Source organism: Rattus norvegicus, chromosome 20 (genome assembly GCF_036323735.1).
Source record: "Rattus norvegicus strain BN/NHsdMcwi chromosome 20, GRCr8, whole genome shotgun sequence".
Classification (NCBI taxonomy): domain Eukaryota; kingdom Metazoa; phylum Chordata; class Mammalia; order Rodentia; family Muridae; genus Rattus; species Rattus norvegicus.
This window is the reverse complement of record NC_086038.1, coordinates 668,463-688,224: the sequence shown is the minus strand read 5'-3', so window position 1 is coordinate 688,224 and position 19,762 is coordinate 668,463. Positions and strand designations below refer to the sequence as shown.

Below are 19,762 nucleotides of genomic sequence, written 5' to 3'. Positions count from 1 at the left end.
TTGCAGTGTGGCAGCTAAGTATATTTTAAAACTTTTAATTTACTGATGCTTTATTACAACCTTTTTTCTTATTTATTTATTTATTTATTTATTTATTTATTTATTTATTTATTTATCTATCTGTTTGTTTTTACACTCCACATTTTATTCCCTTCCCAGTCCACCCTCCAACTGTTCCACATCTCATATCTCCTCCCTTCACGCCTTGTCTCCACGAGGATGTCCCCACCTCACCCAGCCTATCAGACCTCTAAACTCCCTGGGGCCTCCAGTCCTTGAGGGTTAGGTGCATCTTCTCTGACTGAATTCAAACCAGGTAATCCTCTGCTGTATATGTGTTGAGGACCTCATATCAGCTGGTGTATGTTGCCTGGTTGGTGATCTAGTATCTGAGAGATCTCCAGGGTCCAGGTTAACTGAGATTGCTGGTCCTCTTACAGGGTTTTCATCCTCAAAAGTGGTAGAGGGAGGGACTTGGAATGGTAAGGGGATGGAGGTCAGGGGGAAAGGAGTACATGATCTGGTGTTGGGTAGGGGAAAAGGACTGAAACCCTGAGAGACAGCAGAAAGAATGGAAAGAGGCGACCTAGGGAAATAGGAGGTTGGGAAGACCCTCTAGAATGTACTGGAAACCTGGGAGGTGAAAAGACTCTCAGGACGCAAAGGGTGGGACCCTAGATGAAATGACCTACAGTAGGGGTAGGGAACTTGTAGAGCCCACGTCTAGGAGAAAGACAGGACATCAAGTGAGGGATGGGTAGCCATCTGACATTCAAAACTCTGACCCATAATTGTTCCTGTCTGAAAGAACTGCAGGGATGGAAATAGAGAAGAGCCTGAGGAAAAGAAAGTCCAACAACAGGCCCAAAAATGAATCCAGCTCAAGGGCAGGCCCCAAGGCCTGACACCATTACTAAGGCTATGGAGCACCCACAAAAAAGGACCTACCATGACTGACCTCTGAAAGACCCAACAAGCAGGTGAAAGAATCAATGCAGATATTTACACCCAACCAATGAACAGAAGCTGTTGACCCCCATGACTGAATTAGGGCAAAGCTGTAGGACAAGGCTTTATTACAATCTTAAAACAGGCCTTTATCAGGGAAAACTCTAGAAATAGAATACTCAGACATTGGATTTATTCTACAAAAGGAGTGTGAGAAAGGCAGCCAGAGTCTCCACTATTTCAGAAGAGTAAGCGCTAAATGGCTATTTCTCTGAGCTTAAAACAGCGAGGAACTGTTTTAATCTCAGGATACAGAATTCTCAGAAAAAACAGTTCTACAAGATGATTTACTCAGACACAAGCAGGCAAGTGTATATACACACCCTAAACACATACACATACATTCATAAAAACTGAATATCAGGGGTTTTTTTTCATGTTTGTGGGGTTTGTTTTGTTTTGTTTATTGATACAAACTATACACCACATCATCAAGTTAGACACCAAATTGGAAAATGACACATCATTTTGTTGAAAACTTAAGTTTTGCTGCATACTTTTTAAAAAAATGTCATTTAAAAATAGAAATAAGGTTAGAGTGCTTGTTGAGAAAGGCGAAAGCTCTGGGCTTGGTTCTACACTTAAAAAATAGAAAAACAATTGGATGCTCTGTTTGATTAGCCTCTTAGCACCACTGTATGCATCTTCTATGGTAATGAGCAGATCGTTTGCTAGGAAGGACATGTGTATCACCTGTCCACAGCTAGATTTTCTGCTACAATACAGAGGTGCACAAAATGTAATACAGAAAACTTTAACCAATATCTCATAATTGTATTTCTATTGTGACTTGAAAGCCATAGGTTTCACTGGTGGAAACTGAAATGTTTTTAGAGAAATCAAAATAATATTCAGTGACAATAAAGATGAGTTGTTGATGCTGTATTAAATTCTTATTAGTACCCAAGTATTAAGTCTAAGCTTCATCACAGAACAACTGTTTTATCCTGAAGTTTCATACCACTGAAAATATATTTATCAAGTTTTCATGCTTTATGAACTGCAATTTCTTTTTTTTTTTCTTTTTTTTTTCGGAGCTGGGGACTGAACCCAGGGCCTTGCGGTTGCTAAGCAAGCGCTCTACCACTGAGCTAATTCCCCAACCCCAAACTGCAATTTCTTAAAGATTAGCCACTGGAATAGAGAAAATAGAACATTAATATATAATTTCTGTTTTATACATTATAATTATACATTACTATATATCATATATCACATATTAACTATACATTATACATTACACATTACATATCATATATTATATATTAATTATATAATATATATTATGTTATATTATACATTATATATTAGTCTATATTCTATATTACATGTTAAATGTTATATATACATATTAAATATATTATTGCATTTCCCAAACATTTTTACTTTCTAGCTGTTATCACAAATTTATTCTCAACATGACTGCAAGAAACATAACAATGAGTGGATTTCTCCTCATGGGGTTCTCTGACAACCATGACCTGCAGATCTTACAAGCTTTGCTCTTCTTGGTGACATACCTATTGGGCTCAGCAGGTAACTTCATCATTATCACCATCACAACACTGGACCCACAGCTACAGTCTCCAATGTATTACTTTCTGAAGCACCTTTCCATTCTGGACCTCTCATCCCTCTCTGTCACAGTTCCTCAGTATGTTGACAGTTCCCTGGCACGTAGTGGCTACATTTCATATGGCCAGTGCATGATGCAGGTTTTTTTCTTCACAGCTTTGGCCTGGACTGAGATGACCATTCTCACAGTGATGTCTTATGACCGCTATGTGGCCATCTGCCTCCCACTGCACTATGAGGTCATCATGAGTCCCAGAAAGTGCACTTGGGCTGTGGCAGCTGTGTGGCTCAGTGGAAGCATCACAGGAACATTATACACAGCAAGTATACTCTCTATCAGATTCTGTGGGGACAAAATAATTCACCAGTTCTTCTGTGATATCCCCCAGTTGCTGAAGATCTCTTGCTCTAATGATTACATTGGAGTAGTGAAAATGACTGCTTTCATGTCTGTATTAGACTTTGCCTGCTTCATGGGGATTGCCTTCTCCTATTGCCAGATATTCTCTACAGTTCTCAGGATTCCCTCTGCAGAAGGTCGATCTAAGGTCTTCTCTACCTGCCTGCCCCATCTCTTTGTTGTTTCATTTTTTCTTTCAACAGGCATTTGTGCCTATCTAAAGCCAACCTCAGATGCACCAACTGCTTTAGACCACATACTCTCTATTTTTTACACTGTACTCCCTCCAACTTTAAACCCTGTTATCTATGGTCTAAGAAATGAGTCCTTGAAGGGAGCTGTAAAGAAGTTACTGTTAAGCGCCGAATTCGTTGGGAAAAATTATTTTTGTTCTTTTGTTCATGACTGCTGACACTGGGCACAAAGAATGTTTTTCATACATTGAATATGTTAGATATGTAACGTTGAGGATGAAAAGATATTTTCTAGAATGTATATATTAAAACCTATAGCATAGCAAGTTGTGATATGATTCTTTAAACCTATTTCATTAAATTTACTTATGTTTTTTATGTTAGTAAAAAAATATATGATTATACTCTTGTATAATATTCTATATTATTCCTAACTCTTTCAGTTTCTTGCCACACTATTACACATGTGAACTTATCACCAATTGTAACATGAGTTTTACAAACATGTTTATGGGAGTATCATAATAATAAGCATAAAGAATAATTACAGTTACTGGTTACTCAATTCACCAAATTATTAACTTATTTCAAAGGTTCATGTTACTTTCCATATTTCATATATGAAATTTAAGGAATAGCACAAACAAGTATGCCATTTCTGTGCATATTTATATAAAGTAATTACTATAGTCATCTTGGGTGCCAAGTATTCAATGTAATTCAATATACAAATAAGCCTCAGCTTTTTAACGTGGATCATTAATTTTCACTTTTGTATTAATTTTCACCTACTAATAAGTCATTTTTATAATAATCCAGTACTCAGAAGGCAGAAGCAGGAAGACCTCTGTGATGTTTTTAGGCCAGCCTGGTCTATACAGTAATATTGGTAACTGCTAAAAAGTCTTAAAAACTTTCTTGCTCATTCTGAGGGTTAAAAGCCTCTGGTTTAGTCAATTAACACCTATAGTCTAACAGAGGGGGATTAAGTAAGGCAGCCTTTGTTCTGTTTCCACAGGAATTCCTGGGCTCTAACTTTCAGCCTCCTAGTTGAAGTCCCAAGGAAGAAAAAGAGATACTTAGAAATATGAATCTACCATTTCTTTCTAAGATATAAAATGTTTCCTATGAAAGCTCTCTAAGAGAAAAAGGAGAAGGCACAATGAATTGTGATAATCATGATGATGATGAGGAGGAGGAGAAGGAGGATGATGATGGTGATGGTGATGACAATGATGATGATTTCTTCACTCTGTTTTCAGCACTTATACATCATTCAGAATACATTATCCCATGGTAAAAAGCTCATCACAAGTATATTAATAAATTAAAATCATAAATCGAATAAGGAGTTTACAAGAGAGAACATTTTCATGCATATCTTTTAGGAGTAATTATCTGGCTAAATATTTATCCCGTGTCAGAGCTCTAAGAGTTAAAATCCATCACTAAGTTATTGGTAAAGTTTTGTATAGATAAACTCAGTCAATATTTTATCTTTTGCCCTAGCACCTATGATGAATCATAGTTCTCTTTTAATGAATGTAATCGAAATAGCATATGAATCATATACATAATATACATGTATATGTATCTCAGAGAGAGATAGAGACAGAGAGAAAGGGAGGGAGAAAGGAAAGGAGAGAGAGAGGGAGGGAGAGTGAGAAGCAGAGGGAGAGGGAGAGAGGGAGGGAGAGACAGGAACAAAGACAGATAGAGAAACAAAGTGAAGTGGAGTATCTAATAGAGTTTGAGCCATCCTAAAGTGGTTTAGAGATTTCTAGAAAAAGAAATCTCTGTGTAGTAAAATAATCGTCATAGATACCAGAAACTGAAGACATAAATGTTTTTGTTAAATCTAAGTAGGAAAATATCAAAATACTTTAAGATAATATTGTAAGATTGAGAGAGTTGTGGATGAGATTATAGAACTTATGTGTAATTCAAGGTGAATGATAGATACCATGCAGTACTGGCAATTATTAGGCTCTGACAGATCAGATCAAAACAAACAAATAGATTGAGTGTAAATACCACATGCAAAACAATAATTTTATAAGGCAAAAAGATGCAAAACAGATAAAACTTTCCTTAAAATAATAAGGATCCTGGCAACTAGAGGTAGAAAAATTGTGAAAGTCCTCCCACATTTAACAATTACAAGTAGAGAAATACACTTAAGTAAGCTAATGCTGACTTGTCACCTGTTTTCTCAGTTGTGGAATACTATTCAACTATTAGAAAACAAAGATATCATGAATTTTGCAGGCAAATGAATGTAAGAAGAAAATATAATCCTAAGTGAGGTAACTGAGACCCAAAAGGTTTCATGCATGTTACGTATTCACTTATACATGGATATTCGTTGTTGTAAAATTATATAAAAGGGCTGTCTTTTATCCCCCACTGTGTCCGGCACCACAGTGCCCCAACGTATCTGATAAGATATCTTAAACTGTCAGCAAAGCCTCTCACCTGCTTTGTTCCATCCCACAGGAAACTGTTGAAGGCATCTCTCTGAGCCTGGCAACAATCTCTCTACCCATCCAGTTCCCAAGGCAGGCTGCCACCATGACAGACATATACATTCTAATTCCATAACGGTTCAGTGTTCCTAGCCGCCGCACATTCCCTTACACTTAAATCACTACAAGAAAGAATACACAACACCATAACCTCTGATCCAATTGATAAGGTATAATTGTCCACCTAAACATACAAAGCCCTGTACATATCCATCTATTAAGAACATTCATAACAACCTATAAAGGTACAGCCTGTAATGTTAATGTCAGATTCCATGTTCTCTCCACCACTTCTCCACCATCTCCTCCACTCTCCCACCCTTTCCTTCCCAGTCTCTTCCCCTTCCCTAAAACTTTACTCCCGCTCATCCTTTTTTCTAGTCCAATGACTGGCCTCATTCTATCTTGTACCTGTCTCACCTGTGACATTATCCCACACGTAAATAGGTTAACTACACTATGATCAAAAGCACCCCACCACATGAAGAAGAAGAAGAAGAAGAAGAAGAAGAAGAAGAAGAAGAAGAAGGAGGAGGAGGAGGAGGAGGAGGAGGAGGAGGAGGAGGAGGAGGAGGAGGAGAAGGAGGAGGAGGAGGAGGGGGGGGAGGAGGGGGAGGGGGAGGGAGAGGGGAGGGGGAGGGGGAGGATGATGAGGAGGAGGGGGAGGAGGAGGGGGAGGAGGAGGGGGAGGAGGAGGAGGGGGAGGAGGGGGAGGGGGAGGATGATGAGGAGGGGGAGGAGGGGGAGGGGAGGGGGAGGGGGAGGGGGAGGATGATGAGGAGGAGGGGGAGGGGGAGGAGGAGGGGGAGGAAGAGGGGGAGGAGGAGGAGGAGGAGGAGGGGGAGGAGGAGGGGGAGGAAGGGAGCATGGTTGAATTTTCCTAAGTTAAGTAAAATTGTTGGTAGAGGGAGGAAGGGAACTGAGTGGAGAGGAGATTGACAGGGGAGCATGATGAGATGAGTATAAGACAGAGAAAGCAGGAGAAAGAGAATGAAAATCAGCAGTAAGGGCCAATCACTAGGACGTGCCAGAACCTAGGATCAGGGAGGCTTCTGTGAGCTTATTGAGGTAAATCTAGCTAAGACTTCTAGAGGTGGAGAATATGGAACCTTAAGAAGCCAATTCGTGTAGACAGAAAGGACTCCCAGATGGGGAATAAGGACAGGAACCCACCCACAGAACCTATGTCCTATCTACAAGATACGCAGAGATGGAGAAAGTTCCCAACAAATGAACGCACCAATTTGAGACTGAAACCACAGCCAAGAATCAATCAATGCCAGCGTGGTTTGTTGAATAAGCTTGGCTTAGGGAGAGGCAATATTAGGTGGTGTTGCTTCACTGGAGTAGTTGTGGCCTTGTTGGAATATGTGTGACCATGTTGTAGGAAGTGTGTCACTGTGGGGGTAGGCTTGGAAACCTTCTTCCTAGCTTCCTGGAAGTCAGTCTACTGAACAAAATGTCGAACTTTCAGCTCTTCCAGTGTCATGTCTGTCTGGGTGCTGCCATGCTTCCAGCAATGATGATAATGGACTGAACCTCTGAACCTGTGAGCCAGCTTCATTTAAATGTCAATTACAAGAGGAGTCATGGTCAGGGAATGTCTCCACAGCAATGAAACCCTAAGACAGAAATCAGTAGGAGGAATGAGGTATTGCTGTGATGGGCCTGACTAAGCTTTTGATTGGAGAAATGTGTATGGGAAGCCTTGGTAATGTAACAGAATTCTTCAAATGGGGCTAATGGGACATAGTAGTAGAAGCATGGAAGACAGCTTTCCTGAGTCACTTTTGAACTGAGGACCTAGCTCAAGAGGTTTCAGAGAAGAAGACTTTAGTATGTGGCCTATGGGTGTTGTGATATTTTGAAGAATGTGGCTGTGGTTTCCTATTGTCTGAAGAGGCTATCTGAGGCTAAGGTGAAGACATTTAGATTAATTGCTTTGAGAAAGGAGGTCTCAAAACAGCCTGGAATAACTACTATTTTGTGATTACTCATGTCCACTTTTATAAGGATCATTTTAATGAAAAGTAGCAAGCATAGAAAGGAAAAACTACAAAATATACAGTTCAGATAATAAAGACGCACCAGGAAGAATGAAGCTAAATCCTGTTTTTGAGAAAATTAAATAGAATTAGGGGAGTGGTGACCTTGGAGCAAGAACCCACACAGCTAAATATATGCTCTTTCAGTTGAAGAATGGATAGTTATATCTGAGCCTTATTATGACCCGGTTATTATTTTGATTTGGACTTTAAATCTGGAAGGAGTTATAATCTAGAAATGGGGGACATACCTGTGATCCAGATCTTAAGGCAGAGAGACACAGGGTTTTTTTGATCCAGATCTCGATGCCTCCATCTCGGTGAGGCATGTCCCCAAGGACCATGTGTAGTGAACACTTAAGGCTTTTACAGAGATTTGCTCTGCTTGTTGCCCTCTTATCATTATTTCTTTTGTTTTGCAAGATTTATTTACTAATTATATGTAAGTACACTATAGCTGTCTTCAGACACACCAGAAGAGGGCATGTGGTTGATGGGATTTGAACTCAGGAACTCTGGAAGGGCAGTCAGTGCTCTTAAATGCTGAGCCATCTCTCCAGCCCCCTCTTATCTTTCTTAATCAAGAAGTGTATGAAAATTTTAAAGGGATTTCCTATCCTTCACTGGGCAGCATCACTAGTGCCCCTTCTACTAGTGCCCCAACAAGGCTATTCTCTGTTACATATGCAGTTGGAGTCCTGAGTCAGTCCAGGTATAGTCATTCAGTGACAGTTTAGTCCCTGGAAGCTCTGGTTGGTTGACTTTGTTGCTCTTATGGGGTTTCAATCATAATAGTTGATCTCTTTTAAGCATTGTAGCTGGAGCAGATTAATGATTCAGTCATCACCCTAGAAAAGAACTTAGAGATCTAAAATTGTCATCAATGACCATAACCCTTAGAAAGCATTTGGAGAAATACAATTGTTAGTGAAGCTAGGATAAGATGTTTCTAGTACTGGCTCTGATATTGATATGAAAGGCATGGGATTTTAAAGTCAGGGTTCAAAAAAAAATGGCTGTACTGGCAATGAGCCTGGTGGAGATGGATTTCTTATAACCAATTTTGCCCTTAGCTTCCTGATTCTCTTTTAAATTTTTTATAGGATATATTTCTTTACTTACATTTCCAATGGTATTCCCTTTCCCAGTTTCCTGACCATAAGCCTGCATTCCCATGCCCTCCCCAATACTAGTGTTCCCCCCATCTACCTCACATACTGCACTCCCCCGAAATTCCCATACACAGGGGGTCAACCTGGGCAGGACCAAGGACGTCCCCTTCCACTAGTTCCCCAACAAGTCTATTCTCTGTTACATATGCAGTTGGAGTCCTGAGTCAGTCCAGGTATAGTCATTCAGTGACAGTTTAGTCCCTAGAAGCTCTGGTTGGTTGACTTTGTTGCTCTTATGGGGTTGCAAGCCCCTTGAGCTCTTTCAATCCTTCCTCTAGTTCCACTCAATGGGGTCTGGTTCTCAGTACAGTGATTTGCTGCTATCATTGACCTCTGTATTGGAAATTCTCTGGAAGTGTCTCTCAGGAGAGATCTGTATCTGGTCCCTTTCAACATGCACTTTTTAGCTTCATCAATCTTTTCTAGTTTTGGTGGCTGTATACATGTGGGCCACATGTGGGGAAGGCTCTGAATGGCCGTTCTTTCAGTCTCTGTTATAAAATTTGCTTCCACATTTCCTCCTATGAATATTTTCCACCTTTCAAGAAGGAGTGGGAGCATTTGCATTTTGGTCATCCTCATTTTGAGCTTCCTGTGGTCTGTGGATTGCATCTTGGATAATTCGAATTTTGCGCTAATATTCACTTATCAATGAGTACATACAATGTGTGTTTTTCTGGCATTCAGTTACCACACTCAGGATGATATTTTCTAGTTCATTCCATTTGCCTATGAATATCATGAAGTCATTTTTTTTATAAACAGAAAGCATTTAATTGGGGCTTGCTTAGACTTTTCAGAGTCTTAGTCCATTATCATTATGGGAAGCATGGCAGCAAGCATGGAAGACAGATATAGTGTTGGAGAAGTATTTGAGAGCTACATCCTGAAATTTATGTAGGTTGAGAGAATGAGACTGAGTCTGGCACGTGCTTTTGAAACCTCAAAGTGATATTCTTTCTCCAACAAAACCATACCGCCAAATTCTTCTTTTTCTTTCTTTATTTTTTTTTTACTTTTTCTTCATCTTTATTAAATAGAGTATTTCTTATTTACATTTCGATGGTTATTCCCCTTCCCGATTTCCGGACCAACATCCTGTAACTCCTCTCCCTCACCTTCTCTATGGGTGTTCCCCTACCCATCCTCGCCCCATTACCGCCCTCCCCCCAACAATCACGTTCGTGAGAGGTTCAGTCTTGGCAGGACCAAGGGCTTCCCCTTCCACTGGTGCTCTTTTTTTTTTTTTTTTTTTTTTTTTTTTGGAGCTGGGGACCGAACCCAGGGCCTTGTGCTTGCTAGGCAAGCGCTCTACCACTGAGCTAAATCCCCAACCCCCACTGGTGCTCTTACTAGGCTATTCATTGCTACCTATGAGGTTGGAGCCCAGGGTCAGTCCATGTATAGTCTTTGGGTAGTGGCTTAGTCCCTGGAAGCTTTGGTCGGTTGGCATTGTTGTTCATATGGGGTCTCGAGCCCCTTCAAGCTCTTTCAGTCCTTTCTAAGATTCCTTCAAGGGGGGTCCCATTCTCAGTTCAGTGGTTTAATGATGGCATTCGCCTCTGTATTTGCTGTATTCTGGCTGTGTCTCTCAGGAGAGATCTGCATCCGGCTCCTGTCAGCCTGCACTTCTTTGCTTCATCCATCTTATCTAGTTTGGTGGCTCTATATGTATGGGCCACATGTGGGGCAGGCTCTGAATGGGTGTTCCTTCTGCGTCTGTTCTTAACTTTGCCTCCCTATTCCTTCCCAAGGGTATCCTTGTTCCCCTTTTAAAGAAGGAGTGAGGCATTCGCATTTTGGTCATCCTTCTTGAGTTTCATTTGTTCTAGGCATCTAGGGTAATTCAAGCATTTGGGCTAATAGCCACTTATCAATGAGTGCATACCATGTGTGTTGTTCTGTGATTGGGTTACCTCACTCAGGATGATATTTTCCAGTTCCAACCATTTGCCTACGAATTTCATAAAGTCATTGTTTTTGATAGCTGAGTAATATTCCATTGTGTAGATGTACCACATTTTCTGTATCCATTCCTCTGCTGAAGGGCATCTGGGTTCTTTCCAGCTTCTGGCTATTATAAATAAGGCTGCTATGAACATAGTGGAACATGTGTCCTTGTTATATGTTGGGGCATCTTTTGGGTATATGCCCAGGAGTGCTATAGCTGGATCCTCAGGTAGTGGAATGTCCAATTTCGGAGGAGCCTCCAGACCGATTTCCAGAGTGATTGTACCAGTCTGCAATCCCACCAACAATGGAGGAGTGTTCCTCTTTCTCCACATCTTCTCCTGCATCTGCTGTCACCAGAGTATTTTATCTTAGCCATTCTGACTGGTGTGAGGTGTAATCTCAGGGTTGTTTTGATTTGCATTTCTCTGATGATTAAGGATGTTAAACATTTCTTTAGGTGCTTTTTGGCCATTTGATATTCCTCAGCTGCGAAAGTTTTGTTTACCTCTGTAACCCATTTTTAATAGGGTTATTTAGCTCTCTGGAGTCTCACTTCTTGAGTTCTTTGTATATTGGATATTAGCCCTCTATCAGATGTAGGATTGGTAAAGATCTTTTCCCAATCTGTTGGTTGCTGTTTTGTCCGAATGACAGTGTCTTCTGCCTTACAGAAGCTTTGCAATTTTATGAGGTCCCATTTGTCAAATTTTGATTTTAGAGCATAAGCCATTGGGTTTTTTTTCCAGGAAATTTTCCCCATTGCCCATGTGTTAGAGGCTATTCCCCACTTTTTCTATTAGCTTGAGTGTACCTGGTTGGATATGGAGGTCCTTGATCCACTTGGACTTAAGCTTTGTACAGGGTGATAAGCATGGATTGGTTTGCATTCTTCTACATGCTGACCTCCAGTTGAACCAACACCTTTTGTTGAAAATGCTATCTCTCTTCCATTGGATGGTTTTAGCTCCTTTGTCAAAGATCAAATAACCGTAGGTGTGTGGGTTCATTTCTGGATCTTCAATTCTCTTCCAATGATCTATCTGCCTGTCTCTGTTCCAATACCATGCAGTTTTTATAATTATTGCTCTATAATACTCCTTAAAGTCAAGGATGGTGTGATTGTACAGAAGTTCTTTTATTGTTGAGTGTAGATTTTCGCTATCCTGGGTTTTTTATTATTCTAAATTAATTTGAAAATTGCTATTTCTATCTGTATAAAGAATTGACTAGGAATTTTGATGGGGATTGCATTGAATCTGTAGATTGCTTTTGGCAAAATGGTCATCTTTACTATATTAATCCAGCTAATCCGTGAGCGTGGGATATCTTTGCATCTTCTGAGATCTTCAATTTCTTTTTTCAGAGACTTGAAATTCTTATCTTACAGATCTTTCACTTGCTTGGTTAAAGTCACACCAAGACGTTTTATATTATTTGTGACTGTTGTGAAGGGTGTCATTATCAAATTTCTTTCTCAACTTGTTTATCCATTGAGTAGAGGAAGGCTACTGATTTGTTTGAGTTAATTTAAAACCACAACATTTTGCTGAACTTGTTTATCAGGGTAAGTAGTTCTCTGATGGAACTAATGGCATCATTTATGTATAGTATCATATTACCTACAAATAGTGATAATTTGATTTCTTCCCTTCCAATTTGTATCCCTTTGACCTCCTTTTGTTGTCTGATTGCTCTGGCTAGTATTTGAGTACTATATGGAATAAGTATGGAGAGAGTGGGCAGCCTTGTCTAGTCCCTGATTTTAGTGGGATTGCTTCAAGTTTCTCATTTAATTTGATGTTAGCTATTGGTTTGCTATATATTGCTTTTACTATGTTTAGGTAAGAGCCTTGAATTCCTGATTTTCCAGGACTTTTCTCATGAAGGGGTGTTGAATTTTTGTCAACTACTCTCTCAGTATCTAATGAAATGATCTTTGAGTTTGTTTATATATTGGATTACATTGATGAATTTCTGTATATTAAACCATCCCTTCATCCCTGGGATGAAGCCTACTTGATCATGATGGAAGATCGTTTTGATGTGTTCTTTGATTCAGTTTGCAAGAGTTTTATTGAGTATTTTTGCATCAATATTCATAAGGGAAATTGGTCTGAGGTTCTCTTTCTTTGCTGGGTCTTAGTATGGTTTAGGTATAAGCATAATTGTGACTTCATAGAAGGAATTGGGTAGTGCTCCATCTGTTTCTATTTTGTGGAATAGTATGGACAGTATTGGTATGAGTCTTCTATGAAGGTCTGATAGAATTCTGCACTAAACCCATCTGGTCCAGGGCTCTTTTTGATTGAGAGACTTTTAATAACTGCTTCTATTTCTTTAGGAGTTATTGGGTTGTTTAGAAGGTTCATTTGTTCCTGATTTAACTTTGGTACCTGATATATGTCTAGAAAATTTTCCATTTCCTCCAGATTTTCCAGTTTTGTTGAATATAGGCTTTTGTAGTAGGATCCAATGATTTTTTAAATTTCTTCAGATTATGTTGTTATGTCTCGCTTTTCATTTCTGATTTTGTTAATTTGGACACCCTCTCTGTGACCTCTGGTTAGTCTGGCAAAAGGTTTATCTATCTTGTTGATTTTCTCAAAGAATAGGCTCCTGGTTTTTTTGATTCTTTCTTTGGCTCTTTTTGTTTCTACTTGGTTGATTTCAGCTCTGAGTTTTATTATTTCCTGCCTTCTACTCCTCTTGGTTTATTTATTTCTTATTTGTTCTAGAATTTTTAGCTGTGCCGTCAAGCTGATGACATATGTTCTCTCCTGTTTCTTTTTGCAGGCATTCAGAGCTATGAGTTTTCCTCTTAGTACCACTTTCATTGTGTCCCATAAGTTTAGGATTTTTTTTAATCTTCATTTTCATTAAATTCTAAGCAGTGTCTAATTTCTTTCTTTATTTCTTCCTTGACCTAGATGACATTGAGTAGAGCATTGTTCAACTTCCATGTATATGTGGACTTTCTGTCATTATTGTTGTTATTGAAGACCAGTCTTAGTGTGTAGTGATCTGATAGGATGCATGGGATTATTTCCATCTTCCTCTATCTGTTGAGGCCTCTTTTTTGATTTATATGGTTAGTTTTAGAGAAGGTTCAATGAGGTGCTGAGAAGAAGGTATATCCTTTTGATTTAGGATGGAATGTTCTATAAATATCTGTTTTGTTTTTTTGTTTTTTTTTATTAACTTGAGTATTTCTTATATACATTTCGAGTGTTATTCCCTTTCCCGGTTTCCGGGCAAACAACCCCCTCCCCCCTCCCCTTCCTTATGGGTGTTCCCCACCCAACCCTCCCCCCATTGCCGCCCTCGCCCCCATAGTCTAGTTCACTGGGGGTTCAGTCTTAGCAGGACTCAGGGCTTCCCCTTCCACTGGTGCTCTTACTAGGATATTCATTGCTACCTATGAGGTCAGAGTCCAGGGTCAGTCCATGTATAGTCTTTAGGTAGTGGCTTAGTCCCTGGAAGCTCTGGTTGCTTGACATTGTTGTACATATGGAGTCTCGAGCCCCTTCAAGCTCTTCCAGTTCTTTCTCTGATTCCTTCAACGGGGGTCCTATTCTCAGTTCAGTGGTTTGCTGCTGGCATTCGCCTCTGTATTTGCTGTATTCTGGCTGTGTCTCTCAGGAGCGATCTACATCCGGCTCCTGTCGGTCTGCACTTCTTTGCTTCATCCATCTTGTCTAATTGGGTGGCTGTATATGTATGGGCCACATGTGGGGCAGGCTCTGAATGGGTGTTCCTTCAGTCTCTGTTTTAATCTTTGCCTCTCTCTTCCCTGCCAAGCGTATTCTTTTTCCTCATTTAAGGAAGGAGTGAAGCATTTACATTTTGATCATCCGTCTTGAGTTTCGTTTGTTCTAGGGATCTAGGGTAATTCAAGCATTTGGGCTAATAGCCACTTATCAATGAGTGCATACCATGTATGTCTTTCTGTGATTGGGTTAGCTCACTCTGGATGTTATTTTCCAGTTCCAACCATTTGCCTACGAATTTCATAAACTCGTTGTTTTTGATAGCTGAGTAATATTCCATTGTGTAGATGTACCACATTTTCTGTATCCATTCCTCTGTTGAAGGGCATCTGGGTTCTTTCCAGTTTCTGGCTATTATAAATAAGGCTGCGATGAACATAGTGGAGCACGTGTCTCTTTATATGTTGAGACATCTTTTGGGTATATGCCCAAGAGAGGTATAGCTGGATCCTCAGGCAGTTCAATGTCCAATTTTCTGAGGAACCTCCAGACTGATTTCCAGAATGGTTTTACCAGTCTGCAATCCCACCAACAATGGAGGAGTGTTCCTCTTTCTCCACATCCTCGCCAGCATCGGCTGTCACCTGAGTTTTTGATCTTAGCCATTCTCACTGGTGTGAGGTGAAATCTCAGGGTTGTTTTGATTTGCATTTCCCTTATGACTAAAGATGTTGAACATTTCTTAAGGTGTTTCTCAGCCATTCGGCATTCCTCAGCTGTGAATTCTTTGTTTAGCTCTGAACCCCATTTTTTAATAGGGTTATTTGTTTCCCTGCGGTCTAACTTCTTGAGTTCTTTGTATATTTTGGATATAAGGCCTCTATCTGTTGTAGGATTGGTAAAGATCTTTTCCCAGTCTCTTGGTTGCCGTTTTGTCCTAACCACAGTGTCCTTTGCCTTACAGAAGCTTTGCAGTTTTATGAGATCCCATTTGTCGATTCTTGATCTTAGAGCATAAGTCATTGGTGTTTTGTTCAGGAAATTTTTTCCAGTGCCCATGTGTTCCAGATGCTTCCCTAGTTTTTCTTCTATTAGTTTGAGTGTGTCTGGTTTGATGTGGAGGTCCTTCATCCACTTGGACTTAAGCTTTGTACAGGGTGATAAGCATGGATCGAACTGCATTCTTCTACATGTTGACCTCCAGTTGAACCAGCACCATTTGCTGAAAATGCTATCTTTTTTCCATTTGATGGTTTTGGCTCCTTTGTCAAAAATCAAGTGACCATAGGTGTGTGGGTTCATTTCTGGGTCTTCAATTCTATTCCATTGGTCTATCTGTCTGTCTCTGTACCAATACCATGCAGTTTTTATCACTATTGCTCTGTAATACTGCTTGAGTTCAGGGATAGTGATTCCCCCTGAAGTCCTTTTATTGTTGAGGATAGCTTTAGCTATCCTGGGTTTTTTGTTATTCCAGATGAATTTGCAAATTGTTCTGTCTAACTCTTTGAAGAATTGGATTGGTATTTTGATGGGGATTGCATTGAATCTGTAGATCGCTTTTGGTAAAATGGCCATTTTTACTATATTAATCCTGCCAATCCATGAGCATGGGAGATCTTTCCATCTTCTGAGGTCTTCCTCAATTTCTTTCCTCAGTGTCATGAAGTTCTTATTCTACAGATCTTTTACTTGCTTGGTTAAAGTCACACCGAGGTACTTTATATTATTTGGGTCTATTATGAAGGGTGTCGTATCCCTAATTTCTTTCTCGGCTTGTTTCTCTTTTGTATAGAGGAAGGCGACTGATTTATTTGACTTAATTTTATACCCAGCCACTTTGCTGAAGTTGTTTATCAGCTTTAGTAGTTCTCTGGTGGAACTTTTGGGATCACTTAAATATACTATCATATCATCTGCAAATAGTGATATTTTGACCTCTTCTTTTCCGATCTGTATCCCCTTGATCTCCTTTTGTTGTCTGATTGCTCTGGCTAGAACTTCAAGAACTATATTGAATAAGTAGGGAGAGAGTGGGCAGCCTTGTCTAGTCCCTGATTTTAGTGGGATTGCTTCAAGTTTCTCTCCATTTAGTTTAATGTTAGCAACTGGTTTGCTGTATATGGCTATTACTATGTTTAGGTATGGGCCTTGAATTCCTATTCTTTCCAGAACTTTTATCATGAAGGGGTGTTGAATTTTGTCAAATGCTTTCTCAGCATCTAATGAAATGATCATGTGGTTCTGTTCTTTCAGTTTGTTTATATAATGGATCACGTTGATGGTTTTCCGTATATGAAACCATCCCTGCATGCCTGGGTGAAGCCTACTTGATCATGGTGGATGATTGTTTTGATGTGCTCTTGAATTCGGTTTGCCAGAATTTTATTGAGTATTTTTGCGTCGATATTCATAAGGGAAATTGGTCTGAAGTTTTCTTTCCTTGTTGTGTCTTTGTGTGGTTTAGATATAAGAGTAATTGTGGCTTCGTAGAAGGTATTCAGTAGTGATCCATCTGTTTCAATTTTGTGGAATAGTTTGGTTAATATTGGTATGAGGTCTTTTATTAAGGTCTGATAGAATTCTGCACTAAACCCGTCTGGACCTGGGCTCTTTTTGGTTGGGAGACCTTTAATGACTGCTTCTATTTCCTTAGGAGTTATGGGGTTGTTTAACTGGTTTATCTGTTCCTGATTTTACTTCGGTACCTGGTATCTGTCTAGGAAATTGTCCATTTCCTGAAGATTTTCAAGTTTTGTTGTATATAGGTTTTTATAGTAAGATCTGATGATTTTTTGAATTTCCTCTCAATCTGTAGTTATGTCTCCCTTTTCATTTCTGATTTTGTTAATTTGGATGCACTCTCTGTGTCCTCTCGTTAGTCTAGCTAAGGGTTTATCTATCTTGTTGGTTTTCTCAAAGAACCAACTTTTGGTTCTGTTGATTCTTTCTATGGTCCTTTTTGTTTCTACTTGGTTGATTTCAGCTCTGAGTTTGATTATTTCCTGCCTTCTACTCCTCCTGGGTGTATTTGTTTCTTTTTGTTCTAGAGCTTTTAGGTGTGCTGTCAAGCTGCTGACATATGCTCTTTCCTGTTTCTTTCTGCAGGCACTCAGCGCTATGAGTTTTCCTCTTAGCACAGCTTTCATTGCGTCCCATAAGTTTGGGTATGTTGTACCTTCATTTTCATTAAATTCTAAAAAGTTTTTAATTTCTTTCTTTATTTCTTCCTTGACCAGGTTATCATTGAGTAGAGCATTGTTCAATTTCCACGTATATGTGGGCATTCTTCCCTTATTGTTATTGAAGACCAGTTTTAGGCCGTGGTGGTCCGATAGCACGCATGGGATTATTTCTATCTTTCTGTACCTGTTAAGGCCCGTTTTTTGACCAATTATATGGTCAATTTTGGAGAAAGTACCATGAGGAGCTGAGAAGAAGGTATATCCTTTTGCTTTAGGATAGAATGTTCTATAAATATCCGTTAAGTCCATTTGGCTCATGACTTCTCTAAGTCTGTCGACATCACTGTTTAATTTCTGTTTCCATGATCTGTCCATTGATGAGAGTGGTGTGTTGAAATCTCCCACTATTATTGTGTGAGGTGCGATGTGTGTTTTGAGCTTTAGTAAGGTTTCTTTTACATATGTAGGTGCCCTTGTATTTGGGGCATAGATATTTAGGATTGAGAGTTCATCTTGGTGGATTTTTCCTTTGATGAATATGAAGTGTCCTTCCTTATCTTTTTTGATGACTTTTAGTTGAAAATTGATTTTATTTGATATTAGAATGGCTACTCCAGCTTGCTTCTTCTGACCATTTGCTTGGAAAGTTGTTTTCCAGCCTTTCACTCTGAGGTAGTGTCTGTCTTTGTCTCTGAGGTGTGTTTCCTGTAGGCAGCAGAATGCAGGGTCCTTGTTGTGTATCCAGTTTGTTAATCTATTTCTTTTTATTGGGGAGTTGAGGCCATTGATATTGAGAGATATTAAGGAATAGTGATTATTGCTTCCCGTTATATTCATATTTGGATGTGAGGTTATGTTTGTGTGCTTTCATTCTCTTTGTTTTGTTGCCAAGACGATTAGTTTCTTGCGTCTTCTAGGGTATAGCTTGCCTCCTTATGTTGGGCTTTACCATTTATTGTCCTTTGTAGTGCTGGATTTGTGGAAAGATATTGTGTAAATTTGGTTTTGTCATGGAAAATCTTGGTTTCTCCATCTATGTTAATTGAGAGTTTTGCAGGATACAGTAACCTGGGCTGGCATTTGTGTTCTCTTAGGGTCTGTATGACATCAGTCCAGGATCTTCTGGCCTTCATATTTTCTGGCGAAAAGTCTGGTGTGATTCTGATAGGTCTGCCTTGATATGTTACTTGACCTTTTGCCCTTACAGCTTTTAATATTCTTTCTTTATTTTGTGCGTTTGGTGTTTTGACTATCATGTGATGGGAGGTGTTTCTTTTCTGGTCCAATCTATTTGGAGTTCTGTAGGCTTCTTGTATGCCTATGGGTATCTCTTTTTTTAGGTTAGGGAAGTTTTCTTCTATGATTTTGTTGAAGATATTTACTGGTCCTTTGAGGTGGGAGTCTTCACTCTCTTCTATACCTATTATCCTTAGGTTTGATCTTCTCATTGAGTCCTGGATTTCCTGTATGTTTTGAACCAGTAGCTTTTTCCGCTTTACATTATCTTTGACAGTTGAGTCAATGATTTCTATGGAATCTTCTGCTCCTGAGATTCTCTCTTCCATCTCTTGTATTCTGTTGGTGAAGCTTGTATCTACAGCTCCTTGTCTCTTCTTTTGGTTTTCTATATCCAGGGTTGTTTCCATGTGTTCTTTCTTGATTGCTTCTATTTCCATTTTTAATTCCTTCAACTGTTTGATTGTGTTTTCCTGGAATTCTTTCAGGGATTTTTGCGATTCTTTCAGGGATTTTTGCGATTCCTCTCTGTAGGCTTCTACTTGTTTATTAATGTTTTCCTGTGTTTCCCTAAGGGAGTTCTTCACATCTTTCTTGAAGTCCTCCAGCATCATGATCAAATATGATTTTGAAACTAGATCTTGCTTTTCTGGTGTGTTTGGATATTGGTTTTTTTTTTTTAATTAACTTGAGTATTTCTTATATACATTTCGAGTGTTATTCCCTTTCCCGGTTTCCGGGCAAACATCCCCCTCCCCCTTC

At 39.4% G+C, this 19,762-nt stretch overlaps 1 protein-coding gene across 1 annotated transcript; it reads left to right on the top strand.

Annotated features, from left to right (window-relative positions):
- The first annotated feature begins 2,426 nt into the window (after positions 1 to 2,426).
- On the top strand, positions 2,427 to 3,395 carry Or14j6 (olfactory receptor family 14 subfamily J member 6). Its single transcript, NM_001000888.1, has one exon. It carries the CDS (start codon positions 2,427 to 2,429, stop codon positions 3,393 to 3,395), a length of 969 nt encoding a protein of 322 aa, NP_001000888.1.
- Positions 3,396 to 19,762: the final 16,367 nt, after the last annotated feature.